Genomic DNA, 16686 nt, shown 5'->3' with positions numbered 1-16686 from the left:
TTGTTGGAGAGGAATGGGTGAATTTATTATATATAGGCATAGAACAAGATTCTGATTGGTAGGTATTGTTTTGCAAGGATCGATGACGTTTGAAGTAGGAGCCGTTGGATTTAAGAGGATGGAATTGAACGGAGAGGATTGGATTGGAATTTTTCGTCTTTGAACTTTAGGAATTTAAGCGGGTTTTGTTTTCGTTTCCAAATTTGTCAACTTTTTTCAGTGAGTTTCGCGGGATTGGATTGGAATTTTTCGTTCTTTTAGGTAGGGCTGTAAAAAACTGATCCGACCTATAAATTTGGCTAAAATTTACTCGAGTCAAAATTATTTTTGACTTATACTGTGACGATCTAAAATCGATTCGAGTTGAAATTTATGTTGACCTGAACTCGATTTGGACTTGAAAATTGTAGATCTGAACCCGACCTGCATCCGACCTATACTCAAATTGAACCGAAAATATGATACTCGAACCCGAAATGCATCCGACTGATATGAACCTGAACCCGAGATTGACCTGGTAAATAACTGGTATTACCCGACATGTTTTTAACCTGACATGTTTTCAACCTGACATGTTTTTAACCTGACCTGTAAATGATCCGACTTGTTAATGACTTGATCTGATATTTATCTTACTTATATATTACCATGAAAATCTTATAAATTATCAGTTTTTTAACTTATGAAGTAATTAAAATATTAATATGATTATTTTTTAAATATTATAATAAAATATTTATTATGATAATTATATTAATAAATAGACCTATTATATAAAATTATTTAATAAAATTATTTAAATGTAAATTAGATAAAACATTATTAATAATGCAAAGGAAAATTAATATAGTTTAATTTATATAAATTATATAGTTTAATTTATATAAAGAAATAATAATAATAATAATAATAAAAGTATTTATTATGTAATATATATTAATGGTTTATATTAATAATATAAATAATTTTGGCAATAAAATAATAATTAATTTGATAATAAATGAATATTAGTATTAAATGTGATTAATTCTCTAAAATATAAATATAAATTATACCATTTAATTTTTGTACAAAAAATTATCTAACAATTATAACATAAATGAAAAATAATATAAATATAAACTATACAGTTTATATAAACTATATACTTTATTACTTTATATAGTTTATGCATAGTATTTCTGTAAATTGCATCGAATTGAAAATTTAAGAAGATATTTACAATTAAACCATGACTAAAATGAACGAAATTAAAAATCAAATACTAGTGGAAAATGATGATTGTTGGAGGAGCATGAGCCTAATTAACCCAAAATATCTTGTTGGACACTATATTTGGCGCCAACTTCCCAAATTTTTTTATTCACTCTAAATTTTCCAATTTCTCTCTAAATTCCCAGTTTTCCTATATTCTCAAAATTTTCTAATTTCCCTCTAAATTCTCAAATAAAATCAAATTTTTTTCGCACAAAAATCTTTCTTTTAAAAAGTTTTCTCTCACAACTCACTTTGAATAATATATATATATATATATATATATATATATATTTAAACATAAGTGACTAAAATAAAAGATTCTAAAATTAACATCAACATTTAATAATTAGCCTACATATATTACAAATATATGCATTAAAAAAACAAAAAACCCTAAACTACTCCTAATCGCCGATTTTTGTGGTGTAGGAGGGAAAAAATTTTGACTTTGGTTTTTAAAATGAGACAAAGCACTAAATGTTGGCCTAACTTTTTAGGTGGTGTGATGTCACTGACCCATGGCTAAAGGTACCAACAAATTCCAACCCTTTGATCAAAAGTAGATCAAATGGCCAAGATATTGTCTTCTCCAAGAAGACCTTCATTAACGTCCTATATATAAATTATAATTAATTTTAATTTTCCTTTCTTTCTTTAATGTGCATAATTATTAAATGTTATGTTAATTTTAGAATATTTTATTTTAGTCACTTATGTTTAATTATATATATATATATATATATACTTAATATATATATATATATTATTCAAAGTGAGTGGTGGGAGAAAATTTTTTAAAAGAAAGATTATTGTGTGAAAAATTTTGATTTTATTTAGGAATTTAGAGGGAAATTTTGAGAATATAGGGAAACTGATAATTTAGAGGGAAATTGGGAAATTTAGAGGGAATAGAAAAATTTGGGAAGTTGGCGCCAAATGTAGTGTCCAACAAGATATTTTGGGTTAATTAGGCTCATGCTCCTCCAACAATCATCATTTTTCCACTTGTATTTGATTTTTAATTTCTTTCATTTTAGTCATGGTTTAATTGTAAATATCTTCTTAAAATTTTAATTCGATGCAATTTATAGAAACACTATGCATAAACTATATAAAGTAATAAAGTATATAGTTTATATAAACCTTAAACCCTAAATCCTAAACTTTAAATAATAAACCCTAAACCCTAAACCTAAACCCCTAATGTATGTATAAACCATGTATAATATATATAAACTATATAAAGTAAATTACTTATATAGTTTATAGAAATACTATGCATAAACTGTATAAAGTAATAAAATATATAGTATATAGAAATCCTAAACCCTAAATAGACTAATGCATACATATATATATACTATATTAATATAAATTATAACTTATAAACTATATAGTTTATATAGTTTATACATATATATATATATATACTATATTAATATAAATAATATTTTATAAACTATATACTTTTTATAGTTTATACATATATAGTTTATATACATAGTTTGTATATATAATTCACATAAACATAATTTATATATAGCTTATAATAATTATATAGTTTATAATATAAATATAGTTTATAATTTTATATACATAGTTTATATATATAGTTCACATAAATATAATTTATATATATAGTTTATAATAATTATATAGTTTATATATAATTTTGTTGAGTTAATCGATCGACGAATATGGCCAAGAGGAGGGTGAATTGGCAATTAAAATTTCGGTGGAAGCTTTTGCAAAAAATTGAAAATATTTGCACAACGATTTAAAGTGGTTCGACTTTCTCAACCAAAGACTACGTCCACTACCTTAGCTATCCACACTAAGGATTTTCCACAAATTCACTAATTTGTCTTTCTTTTGAGGACAAAGAGTAACCTTACAAATCCCTCAATAATTATACCACAAATTCTTGAGAACACTCTCTCCCAAAGAGAACAATACAAATTTTGCAAACTTACAAGAAAATCCTCATAAGGCAAGATATTTGCACAATTCTAGAACAAAGAAAGAACACTCAAGAATAATACAATTGAGTACAATAAGTGTTTGTTGAGTTAATCGATCGATGGAATCGACCAAGAGGGGGGTGAATTGGCAATTAAAATTTTGGTGGAAGCTTTTGCAGAAAATTGAAAAGATTTGCACAGCGATTTATAGTGGTTCGACTTTCTCAATCAAAGTCTATGTCCACTACCTTAGCTATCCACACTAAGGATTTTCCAACAAATTCACTAATTTGTTCTTTCTTTTGAGGCCAAAGAGATAACCTTACAACACCCTCAAGAATTATACCCCAATTATTGAGCACACTCTTTTTCAAAGAGAAATATACAAATTCATAAACTTGCAAGGAAAACTGCATAAGGTAGATTGTTTGCACAATTCTAAAACAAGATAAGAACACTCAAAGATAAATACAATTGAGCACAAATTGTGTTCTTGAAAGAAAAATGAATATTGAAAGGAAATTTGGCTTGAATTGCACAAACTTGATGTTTGATGCTTTCTCTCTTGTTTCTCTATAATTTCTTCTTTCTTGTTGTTGATCAGTGGCTTCTATACTTGTTTAAATACTCATTCAAATGATTCTGAACGTTAGGGATGCTTAGTGGAGTCAATAGAACCGTTTAAGTGTGAAAACAATTAATTAAAGAAGTTGGGAGCGTCAGTGCATCGATGCATACCCATGGTGCATCGATTCATACCAATGGTGCATCGGTGCATCAGTGTAAAATTCAAATACTTTGACCGTTGGACCCTTAGTGCATTGGTGCACTAAGAGTGCATCAATGCATAAAATGCATTCGATGTTTCAAAATAGCAGAGTGCATCGATGCATGGCTTGTGCATCGATACATCAAATGCACTGAGTGCATCAATGTATGGTATATGCATCGATGCATAAAATGCATTCGATGTTCATTTTAATTCATGGTGCATCGATGCATGGATTGGTGCATCGGTGCATAACTTTGAAAATTTGATTTTTGGCTTGATTTTGGTTCAAAATACTTTGTGAAAATTGTTTCAAAAATAGTTTAAGTATAAAACACAATTTTACACTTTTAGTAAGGTTTGAAAATGATCTAGAAAGACTTGGAGTAATAATTTGATATTCGATTAATTAAATCAAATATTCTTAAAAAATCATTTGTAAAATCTTAAAATTCATTTAAACTTAATTTGTTATATCAAAACATCAAAATATTTTCAACAATCTCCCCCTTTTTGATATAACAAAACATTTGTGTTATTTTAAGATTTTCTAAAATTTTGAAATCAATTTTTGAAAAATTACTCCCCCTTGCTATAACACTTCTCTTATCCCCCTTTTTGTTAAATCAAAAAGACTTTAAAACGTTGTAAAACAAAGTTTTGAAAAACATAGCCAATTGATTATAAGTAAATATAGCTTAAGCTGCTCCTTCATCTATGTCAAGCTTTGTTGATGAGCTCATTGGAGTGTCATGAGGTTTCCCATTTTTCAGTCCAAACTTCTTGAGCATATCTTTGACGTACTTAGCTTGATTGATGAAGATTCCATGTTTTCTTTGCTTGATTTGGAGTCCCAAGAAAAAATGAGAGCTCCCCCATCATGCTCATTTCGAATTCACTTTGCATTAGCTTAGAAAATTATTGGCAAAGAACATCATTAGTAGAACCAAATATTATATCATCAACATAAATTTGAACTACTAATAAATCTTTACCTTTATGTTTTAAAAACAATGTAGTGTCAACCTTCCCTTTTGAAAAACATTTTTCAATTAAAAAGTTTGACAATCTTTCATACCAAGCTCTAGGAGCTTGTTTTAAACCATAAAGCGCTTTTGTCAATTTAAGAACATGATTTGGAAATTTTAAATCTTCAAAACCAGGAGGTTGTTCCACATACACTTCTTCCTTTATAAAACCATTTAAAAACGCACTTTTAACATCCATTTGATATAATTTAAATTCATGAAAACATGCAAATGCTAATAACATTCTAATTGCTTCCATCCTAGCTACGGGAGCGTATGTTTCATCATAGTCTATGCCTTCTTCTTGAGTATACCCTTGAGCAATAAGTCTAGCCTTATTTCTCAATATATTACCACTTTCATCAAGCTTATTCCTAAATACCCATCTAGTACCTACAGTAGATTTATTACTAGGCCTTTAAACTAATGTTCATACTTTACTTCTCTTAAATTGATTTAACTCTTCTTGCATAGCAATAATCCAATGTTCATCATTTAATGCTTCTTTAATATTCTTAGGCTCTATGCATGAGATAAATGCAACATAATTACAAATATTTCTAAGAGAAGATCGAATTGTTACCCCTTTGGATGGATCACCTATAATCTCATCATCCTTGACATAGTTGTACTCTCTTGGATAAGATACTTCCCTTTCTTCAATGGTTGGATTTTCAAGAGGATCATGAGTTTCCTCATTTTTCATTTATTCCTTTGATGATGGTTCTCCAACGTCATTTGTATTTATAATACCTACATCATCATTCACACAAGAATCCTTCATCGGAAGGGGATTATCATCGAAAACAACATGTATAGACTCTTCTACAACTAAAGTCCTTTTATTAAATACTCGATAAGCTTTATAATTTAAGGAATAACCCAGAAAAATTCTTTCATCACTTTTAGCATCAAATTTGCCAAGATTGTCTTTACCGTTGTTTAAAACAAAACACTTACATCCAAAAGGATGAAAATAACTAATGTTAGGTTTTTTATTTTTGAAAAGTTCATATGGAGTTTTCTTTAAAATAGGCCTAATCATTACTCGATTAATAACATAACAAGCGGTATTTGTGTCTTCCGCCCAAAAATATTTTGGTAAATTGTTTTCACAAAGCATGGTTCTAGCCATTTCTTCTAAAGTTCAATTTTCCCTCTCAACAACTCCATTTTGTTGAGGGGTTCTATGTGCTGAAAAATTATGGCTAATACCATTAGAATTACAAAAATCAGTAAATCCAAGATTTTCAAATTCAGTTCCATGATCACTCCTAACACTAGTTATAGAGTTACCTTTTTCATTTTGGATTACTTTTGAAAATGTGATGAATTTTTCTAATGCTTCATCTTTAATACTTAAGAATAGAACCCAAGTATATCTAGAATAGTCATCTACCAAGACAAATGCATATTGTTTTCCACCCAAGCTAGTAGTCCTAGTTGGTCCAAAAAGATCTATATGGATCAATTGTAATACTCTACTAGTTGATACATCATTAATGGATTTAAAAGAAACTCGCTTCTGTTTTCCTTTAGCACAAGCATCACAGATTTTATCATTATCAAATTTAAGCTTAGGCAAGCCTCGAACTAAATTTCCTTGAATTAACCGTTGCAAAACACTCATACTAGCATGTCCTAGTCTCCTGTGCCATAACCAACTATCATGCTCATCCTTAGCAACTAGGCATAAATTAGTCATATCAATAGAGTCTAAATGCACCATGTAAATGTTTCCAATTCTATGACCAACAAGCAAAATCCGATTAGATGCAATGTCAATAACTTTACAACCATTAGTTTCAAACATGACATTGAATCCCTTATAACATAATTGACTAATACTCAAGAGATTATGCTTTAATCCATTCACACATAAAATATTCTTAATTTGTATGGAAGAGGTATTACCTATTGTACCTATACCTTCAATGTGACCTTTTGAATTATCACCAAAAGTCACTTCTCCTCCATTTTTGGCGTTAAGCTCTATGAACCGGCTTTTATCCCCGTTCATGTATCTTGAGCATCCACTATCAAGGTATCATGAGTTTGAATTTGATTCTCGTGCCTTGTAGCAATGCTCCTTTTCCTACAAACATAGATTAATTTCTAATTTTTGGTACCCAAATTCTTTTGGGTCCATATTCATTAGTTCCCAAAATCATAGTCCTCTTAGGTATCCATTTGTGTAGGATATCTTTATCTTTAGTAGTAATGAGTCCTTTAGGAACCCATATACTTTTAACGATTTTTCCATTAGAGGTTCTTCGGGGACCTCTATGATTGTAGTTTTTAAAACTTTTTCTAACAAAGTTGGATTTTGAATTTTCTCCTTTTTCAAAACGTTTTGTTCAAACTTTATCAAAAGAAGCTTTAAGATCATCAATTTTCTTTTGATGATCATCATTACCTTTGAAAGTAATTTTTACAAATCAAAAATTTTATTTTCAAACTCTTCTAGTTTGATTTGCAAATCTTTAATTTTACTTTCAAAATCATTGTTGGTCTTCGATATGAGCTTATTTTCATTTTTCAATTTTGAGACATCATTTTTATATTTTAAAAATAATTTCTCATAATCCGAAGCCAACCCATTATATTCCTCTAATAACTCATCATAAGATAAATCATCTAATTCAGATGAGTTAGAGGTTACCTTAGAATCTTCCCTGAATACCATTAAGCACAAGTTTGCTACTTCTTGTTCCTCTTCATCGAAACCTTCTTCATCGCTCCATGTAGCCACGTGAGCCTTGTGCTTACTCTTTGATTGACCATTCTTCTTTAATTGTGAGCAATCATATTTGACATGCCCTGACTTTTTGCATTCATAGCAAATGATAGGGTCCTTCTCTTTTGGTTCATTTTTGAGGCCTTAATTTCGTTTAAATTTTCTTCATCGGTAAGATCTCATCATTTTTCTGAACCGTTTGGCAAACAATGTCATTTCCTCATCATCATCATCTGAATCACTCTCATGTTTTGTGGATTTAAAATCAACTCCAATGTTTTTCTTCTTCTCATTCTCCTTTGGTGTCTCATCAATCTTATCGAGGTCCACCTCATCTTCAAGCATCATTTCATGAGTGAGGAGGTAACCAATTAGCTCTTCAAGAGTTAAGGACTTTAGGTTCTTAGCCTCGATGATTGTCGTCTTCTTGGATTGCCATGATTTTGGAAGTGAGTAAACTAACTTCCTTACAAGCTTTTCGTTTGGAATGATCTCTCCATATGATTTGAGACCATTGAAAATTGTTGAAAATCTATCTGTCATAGCTTTGATATCTTCATTTGGTTTCATCCTGAAATTTTCATAGCTATGTGTTAGAAGACTAATTTTAGATTCTTTTACCTCGTCGGTGCCTTCATGAGTGACTTGTAGTTTATCCCATATTTCTTTGGTGATTGTACAAGATGAAAATCTTCCATATTCATCTGGTCCAAGAGCACAAAATATGATATGGATGTCTTTGGAGTTGAGCTGGAACATTCTTGTCTCTCATTCACTCCACAATCTTGGATGAGTGAGAGGCTTGATATATCCGTCTTCTACAATATTCCATGCTCCCATGTCACTTGCTTGAATGAAATACATCATCTTATTCTTCCAATAGGCATAGTTAGCACTATTGAAGAAAGGTGGGTTGTTGATGGGCATCGAATCGAGACCGGAGTCGACGTTTGAAGTGGAGGCCATTGATGACTTGATTATCGATGTAACTCTTCCCGAATCGACTCAAGAGGCGATTAAACCTTCAAATGAGTGAGGCTCTAATACCAATTATTGAGTTAATCGATCGATGGAATCGGCCAAGAGGGGGTAAATTGGCAATTAAAATTTTGGTAGAAGCTTTTGCAGAAAATTGAAAAGATTTGCACAACGATTTATAGTGGTTCGACTTTCTCGATCAAAGTCTACGTCCACTACCTTAGCTATCCACACTAAGAATTTCCAACAAATTCACTAATTTTTTCTTTCTTTTGAGACCAAATAGATAACCTTACAACACCCTCAAGAATTATACCCTAATTCTTGAGCACACTCTTTTTCAAAGAGAAATCACAAATTCGCAAACTTACAAGGAAAACCTCATAAGGTAGATTGTTTGCACAATTCTAAAACAAGATAAGAACACTTAAAGATAAATACAATTGAGAACAAATTGTGTTCTTGAAAGCAAAATGAATATTGAAAGGAAATTTGGCTTGAATTGCACAAACTTGATGTTTGATGCTTTCTCTCTTGTTTTTCTATAATTTCTTCTTTCTTGTTGTTGATCAATGGCTTCTAGACTTGTTTAAATACTCCTTCAAATGATTCTGAACGTTGGGGATGCTTAGTGGAGTCAATAGAGTCGTTTAAGTGTGAAAACAATTAATTAAAGCAGTTGGGAGAGTTAGTGCATCGATGCATACCCATGGTGCATCGGTGCATCAGTGTAAAATTCAAATATTTTGACCGTTGGACCCTTAGTGCATCGGCACACTAAGAGTGCATCGATGCATAAAATGCATTCGATGTTTCAAAATAGCCAGAGTGCATCGATGCATCAAATGCACTGAGTGCATCGATGAATAGTATGTGCATCGAAGCATAAAATGCATTCGATGTTCATTTTAATTCATGGTGCATCGATGCATGGATTGGTGCATCGGTGCATCACTTTGAAAATTTGATTTTTGGCTTGATTTTGGTTCAAAATACTTTGTGAAAATTGTTTCAAAAATAGTTTAAGTATAAAACACAATTTTACACTTTTAGTAAGGTTTGAAAATGATCTTGAAAGACTTGGAGTAATAATTTGATATTCGATTAATTAAATCAAATATTCTTAGAAAATCATTTGTAAAATCTTAAAATTCATTTAAACATAATTTGTTATATCGAAACATCAAAATGTTTTCAACAGTGTTCTTGAAAGAAAAAATGAATATTGAATGAAATAGGCTTGAAAATGCTCAAACTTGAGGATGATTAGTGGAGTCAATAGAGCCGCTTAAGTGTGAAAACAATTAATAAAACAGGTGGGAGCGTATGGTGCATCGATGCATAGGGCTAGTGCATCGGTACACTATGCGTAAAATTCAAATATTTTGACCGTTGGAAGACTTAGTGCATTAGTACATTGAGGGTGCATCGATGCATAAAATACATTTGGTATTTCAAGCAAGCCTGAGTGCATTGATGCATGGTCTGTACATCGATGCATAAAATCGATTCGATGTTTTAATCATACATGGAGTGCATCGATGCATGGTATGTGCATCGGTACACAAAAGCTATTCGATGTTCAATTAAAACAAGGGTGCATCGATGCATTAATTTATGCATCGGTACACTTACCTGAAAAATTGATTTTAGGCTCATTTTTTGTTCGAAATACTTTTTGAAAATTGTTTCAAAAATATTTTAAGTATGAAACACAAACTTTACACTTTTAGTAAGGATTGAAATTGAATTTTGAAAGACTTGGAGTAATATTTTGATATTCGAATAATTATATCGAATATATATAGAAAATCTTTTGTAAAATCTTAAAATTCATTTAACTTAATTTGTTATATCGAAACATCAAAATGTTTTCAACAAATTTTATATTATATTTTTTCAATTTTTTAAATGAATGCAAGTTAGTATATTTTTCATTGTTTCTTTACATTTTGCATTTATTTCGATTTAATCCTTTTGTGTTTTTTAATTTATTTCAATTTTAAGTCTTTCACTTTTATATGTATTCAATTTAGTCCTTAAATTTATATTTACATATTCCATTGTTAGTTGTTATTTATTTATATTTTTGTAATTGGCCCATAATTTTTTAAATGTGTTTAATTTAGTCCTTTTTTATATTAATTTAAACCTCACATTTTAAATTTATTTCGATTTAGTCCCTTACCTATGTGTGTTGTTTAATTTATATATTTTAAGATTTTATTTGTAATTTTACATTTCTTCAATTTTGTCATTAAATTTATATTTTATACAAAATTGATCCATGAATATTTATTTTTCTCTTAATTCGCTCAAAATCATATACAATTACAACTTGCAATTGAACAATAATGAAAGATGACAAAATAATTAATCCAAAAAATAAAAACTTCCCGACCTGAACTCATTCGTATCCGATAAACATCCGACCTGAATTTTATTTGTCAATGATGTGACCCGATCTGAACGAGATCCGACTGAAGTCCACCCGAACCTGAATTAACCTGGACTTTATCTGCTTCGGACCTGAACTATTTTTATTTGAACTGACATCGATCCGAACTGAAAATGACCCGACCTGAACCCGATCTGGATTTGGTGTCAAATCAACATGAGTTTACATGTACCCGATTTTACCCGACCTTCTAAAATCCTACTAAAACTTGTTTGATTACCTGATTTTATAGCCCTACTTTTAGGGTAAAGTATATAAATGATTCTATTTTATTATAAGATGTATTTTGTTGAGTTAATTCACAGTTAAAAATTATAAAATGTTAATAATAATAAATTAATTTAATGGGATGATGTACTAGATTCTTTAAGTAAATTCAATTGTTTTAATCCTGATATTTGCGAATGGAGCAAACTAGATTGGGAGGGTATTCATCGCCTCTACAGTACCTGATCTGGATTAGTCGGTCAATAGATCGAGTATCAATGATTAATTCAAAAAAATTATAAAATGTTCAAGTGGTAAGCAGTTTAGTATCGCTTAAGCAATGTCTCAAGTTTTAGTCATTGTTTATACAAAAAATCCTTGTTGGGAGACTCATTCACCAAAGTTAGGTATGCGACGTAGATTGGTCCGAGAGGGCAACCAAAAAAAGTTATAAAATGATCTCCAAACACAATTTTATTAAGTTTATTAGTTATTAAAAGTTACAAAATGATTTCTCAATTATTCATATGTTTCAAAGTCGTTATTTTCTTTTAAAAAATTTGTAACCTTCTGAGCTAGACATAAGGTTGAACAACTCGACTAAAAAATCATTTTTTTACTCGAATTGAATAAACTCAATTCGAATTGACCTCGAGTTATAATTTCATAAACTCGACTTTACTTGAAAAATTTTCAAGTTTAAATTGTGTTATAAAATACAACTCGAATAACCCAAAATTTTTAGTAATTAATAGATTGATTTTTCAAATTTGAGTCGAAGCCCTCGACTCTGTATGATATATATATCACATCTGGGGAAAAAATAAAGAAATATATATGTATTATATATGGTTATAGAAAATCATTTAGATTGAAATCAAATAATATCATAATATTACAAATATTTACAGTTAAATTTAAACATAAACTCAAAAACTCGACTCAACTCAATTCAAATAAATTTTATGTCCAGTTCGAGTTATAAAATATAACTCATCAACTTGAATAACTCAATTTGATTTTCGAACTCTCACCCCTAGTTGGACGTTAACTTGCTAACTGTGATATGATAAAATTTGGTCTCATAACTGTTTGAGATGTATTTTGTGGATCAAATATCCGCTTAGATTATTTCGTCGAGTTAGTGCTTGAAAGCAACGACGGTGTCAATATACATCATAAAATTATGGTTTTATCATATAAGTCAGCAGATTAATGTTTAACTCAAACGGTCGTTAATTTTTAAAAGAAAATGACGAATGAACATATGAATAGTCTGATAACTATTTTGTAACTTTTAATAGTTTAAGAGCTCAATAAAGTAACACATATGATTGATTGATCATTTTATAACTTTTAATAGTCATGAGACTCAATAAAGTAATACATTAGATTCAAGGAATTATTTATATATTTTATCCTAGTCTATTATACATTATAATTTTATAAAGAAAACACAAATATATCTTAAAAATACCATGAATACATGAAATATAACATCAAACACTATTGCATACGTTATAGGCAGTCGCGAATCCATGTTTAATTTAGAGGGGACATTTGATTATTTGGAATTCAATTTTTTATTATTAATTACTTATTTTATTAATTATACTTACTCTAAAATTTTATTTATACACTCATATATAAAAAATTATATTATTAATATATGCATATCAATTCTCAAAAATATTTTTGAATTTGTCACTACAAATATAATCCTTCAAATTAACATGTAAAAACAAATATGTACTAAAATCCATAGCCTATATATAGGGTTTTCAAAATAAGGTACCCGTAAAAAAATATATTATTAATATATGTATATCAATTCTCAAAAATATTTTTGAATATGTCACTACAAATATAATCCTTCAAATTAACATGTAAAAACAAATATGTACTAAAATCCATAGCCTATATATAGGGGTTTTCAAAATAGGATACCCGAGATTTCTAGTTTTCTACAATCAAAATATTTACCCGTGTCCCGGTTTAACAAAGTCTGGGTACCTATAAATTGGATACCCGTAAATTTCGTATATCCATATTTTTAGGTTACAAATACCATGTTCATATTTTTTAAATTTTTTTCTTTAAATTATATTAGTTTTAATATATATATATATAAATATAATTTAATTTAAAATATTTTGAAGTTAATAGAAATAATTTAGATTGTTAGGGTGAAATAATTTAAGAAATTAATAATTTAGAATGTTATGGTGAAATAATTTAAGAAAATAAGAATTAAGAATGTTATGGTGAAATAATTTAAGAAATTAATAATTTAGAATGTTATGGTGAAATAATTTAAGAAAATAAGAATTAAGAATGTTATGGTGAAATAATTTGACAATTAGGAATAAAAAATCTAATATAAAATTAAAAAAATATATAAGAAATTGATCATCGAGTCGACTGGTACCCGATTAAAGGATATCTTGTGAACCGGGCTCGACCTAGAAACCTGAGAAAAAAAGCGGGTCAAGTATCCAACCCGCAAAATCGGATATTTTCATTTTAAATACTCAGTATTTTTTAATCAGATCGACGGATCGACGAGTTGGATAGTTCTAGAGTAGTGTATTTTTTAACACCCTTATCTATATGTTCAATAAAAGTTAATTATTTTATATTAGAAGTATAAAAAGAAATACTAGTAATATAATGTACACTCATGATATATACAAAACGATGCATGACAGTCTACAAGTAACTTCGAGTTAAAACTTAGAAACTGATAACATTAAGAAAGTTAAATAAAATGTCATATATTATATATACACGATCACTATTATATATATGCACATCTTTCATCTCACCAACAATGGCTTTGGTGTTGGAGCGACCCTGGTTTTGCCTAAGAATTTGCAACATGTTCTTGACCGTGCCCAACGAACAAAGCAACGTGACGCATAAGCTTATCTTTTCTGGAAAAAGTGGTACCGCAAGAACATTGCCACTTGAGATGACCGCAGTGCTTTTCATGAGTCCTGAGATCAGACAGCACCGAGAATTGCTTCCTGTTACATCTTTTGCAAACAAACATCTTGGGACAATGGCTCCTCTTGTAATGATTCTTCACACAGATCATGGACTTCAAGGGTTGGAACTTGGCGTGTTTTTGGTTCCACCTACAACCCTCCTGTGGACATGAATACTTTATCATATTATCCAATTTCGTCCAACGGTTCCCCACGGCACTACTGTTTTCATCGTAATGCTTCTTCATGGGGTTAATCAATGCAGCACTGCTCTTGTATTCATCGCCATGAGCTCTCATGTGCATCCTCAAATTGGCGTCCCGTTTAAACCCTTTACCGCAAACATGGCAGTAATGCGTGTACTTTGCTAACAAGTCCGCAACATCTAATTGGATTATATCATAATTCTTAGCTGAAATCGCTTGAGACCCTTCACTAATTTTGCTTCTTCGATGCAATGCAACCGATTCTTTCTTTTCCAACCGATCATCATGGCTAGTATTATTGTTGTTGCCATAGCAGCTAATAGTTTCAATATTGGAATAAAAGCTTTGCCCGTTTTCTTGAACTATGTTTCCAACACAATTATCACTGAAGCTTGGCGGTTGACATATCCGATTACCAGGAATTACAGTGTCACCTGAGGTGGTTCCAAGAGACATCTGTTGGCAAACGAAAATCATGGATGATGCTGTTACGACGATTTCCTGAACCAAAGAACCCATGCTTGATATGGCAAGCGAAGTTGACTCGGTAAGGGCTTGATCAGGGGAGATTAGGAGGCTAACAAGTGATTGAACGTCGTGGACTCTGTCTTTCAGGATGGAGAGCTTATAGAGGAGAGTGCTTGCATGGGACTGCTCTAGTCCTGAACCAGATCCAGAACCAGATTCATAGGTGGATGAAACAATGTTTTCTTCTGCCACTGGATACGTTGGCAAACCTTGGGATGATGCACTGGGAAAAAATGGAGCAGACCCTGAAATCATTTTCGAGAGATTGTTGGTAATTTTATCCTTTTTGGTTGGAATTTGAATCTAAAAAGCAATTTTTAGGAAAGAAACTTTGTTCAAGGAAATCAAGGGGGGACAGAGAGATAAAGAGAGCTTGTAAGTCAACTTAGGCTTCTTTATGCTCATCCCCACTTAAGACCTTCCTCGGATATTCACTAATCTCGCAACTATGGTCACTGCCCACGCTTTGAATAATTGAATAGTCAACTGAGAAAGTGGCTAACCTTTTTAATAGAGTACTTACACTTACCGTGTATATAAACTTACGGGGAAGATAATGTGACAAATTATTTCGATCATAATTTAATTAAAAATATTATTATAAATATAATAAATATTAGAGAATGATTCCATTTGAAATCATTTTAAAAATTATAATATTTATATCAACAAAATTATGTCACATCATTTATTTTTTTTATAAAAATATATATTACACTCTTCCTTATCTAATCCTCTCTAACTTAATTTAGCTTTAATCAAATTATTTGTTTGCATATCAATTTATTGTTTCGTGTTTAATTTTCGTTGAAAATTTTTCACTTCTTCAATTTCCCCCATAATCTCAGTGTGTTATTGTCCAACTTTTAATTAATTATTTTTAAATAGTTTAATTAAAAATTAAATTTAAGTTAGAAAAATTACATTGATGTGTAAACTAATATTTGTACTTAAAAAACATGGCGTGACTGATGACTATTTTTTTGTTCTTTTTATAAGTAAAGCAAACTAATCAACTATTATGTTATACTTGCTAAATCTACTACATCCTCTAGTAGGATTGCTTGAAATAATTCTGGGGCTGTTCTAAACTCCCTTCCAGTGAAGTCATCCTTCTGCACTAGTTTAGTGTAATATCCCAAATTTTGGATCGGTGACTGAAAAGTACATTTCAAAAGTTTGGGGACCAAAGTGTAAATTTGTAAATGATTAAAGACTAAGAATGTAAATTTTTAAAAGTTATATTTTGGGTCTGTAAATGAGTAGTTCAACCCAAGAATGGAATTATAATGAGTTTCAAAATTTTGATTTGAAGTTGTTATAAAAGTTTATTAAGCGATAAAGTCTGGTAAAATATTTAGATAATCGGTTTGAATAGGAAGTTTACAAAAATTCGAAGGAAAATAGTTTGGCGCTAGAAATATTATATTGATAGTTTTAGTTAGTAGAATTTGACGTGAATTAGTGGAATTAGGAGGAATTTTCATGTTAAAGTGGAATAGTGAAATTTAGTGACTAAATTGAATTTTTGGGAAATTGGAAGGGCAAATGTGGAAATTGTTAAATGTGT

At 30.0% G+C, this 16686-nt stretch overlaps 1 protein-coding gene across 1 annotated transcript; it reads right to left on the bottom strand.

The window, feature by feature from the left end:
• Positions 1 to 14208: 14208 nt before the first annotated feature.
• LOC120180222 (protein SENSITIVE TO PROTON RHIZOTOXICITY 2-like) lies at positions 14209 to 15459 on the bottom strand. Its single transcript, XM_039185600.1, has one exon. The coding sequence runs from the start codon at positions 15369 to 15371 to the stop codon at positions 14259 to 14261; it is 1113 nt and encodes a 370-aa protein (XP_039041531.1). The 5' UTR covers positions 15372 to 15459; the 3' UTR covers positions 14209 to 14258.
• Between the last annotated feature and the right edge of the window lie 1227 nt (positions 15460 to 16686).

This window comes from Hibiscus syriacus, unplaced genomic scaffold (genome assembly GCF_006381635.1).
Source record: "Hibiscus syriacus cultivar Baekdansim isolate YM2019G1 unplaced genomic scaffold, ASM638163v2 tig00112491_pilon, whole genome shotgun sequence".
Taxonomy (NCBI): domain Eukaryota; kingdom Viridiplantae; phylum Streptophyta; class Magnoliopsida; order Malvales; family Malvaceae; genus Hibiscus; species Hibiscus syriacus.
Note: the sequence above shows the minus strand (reverse complement) of the source record. Positions and strands in the feature narration are given on the sequence as shown.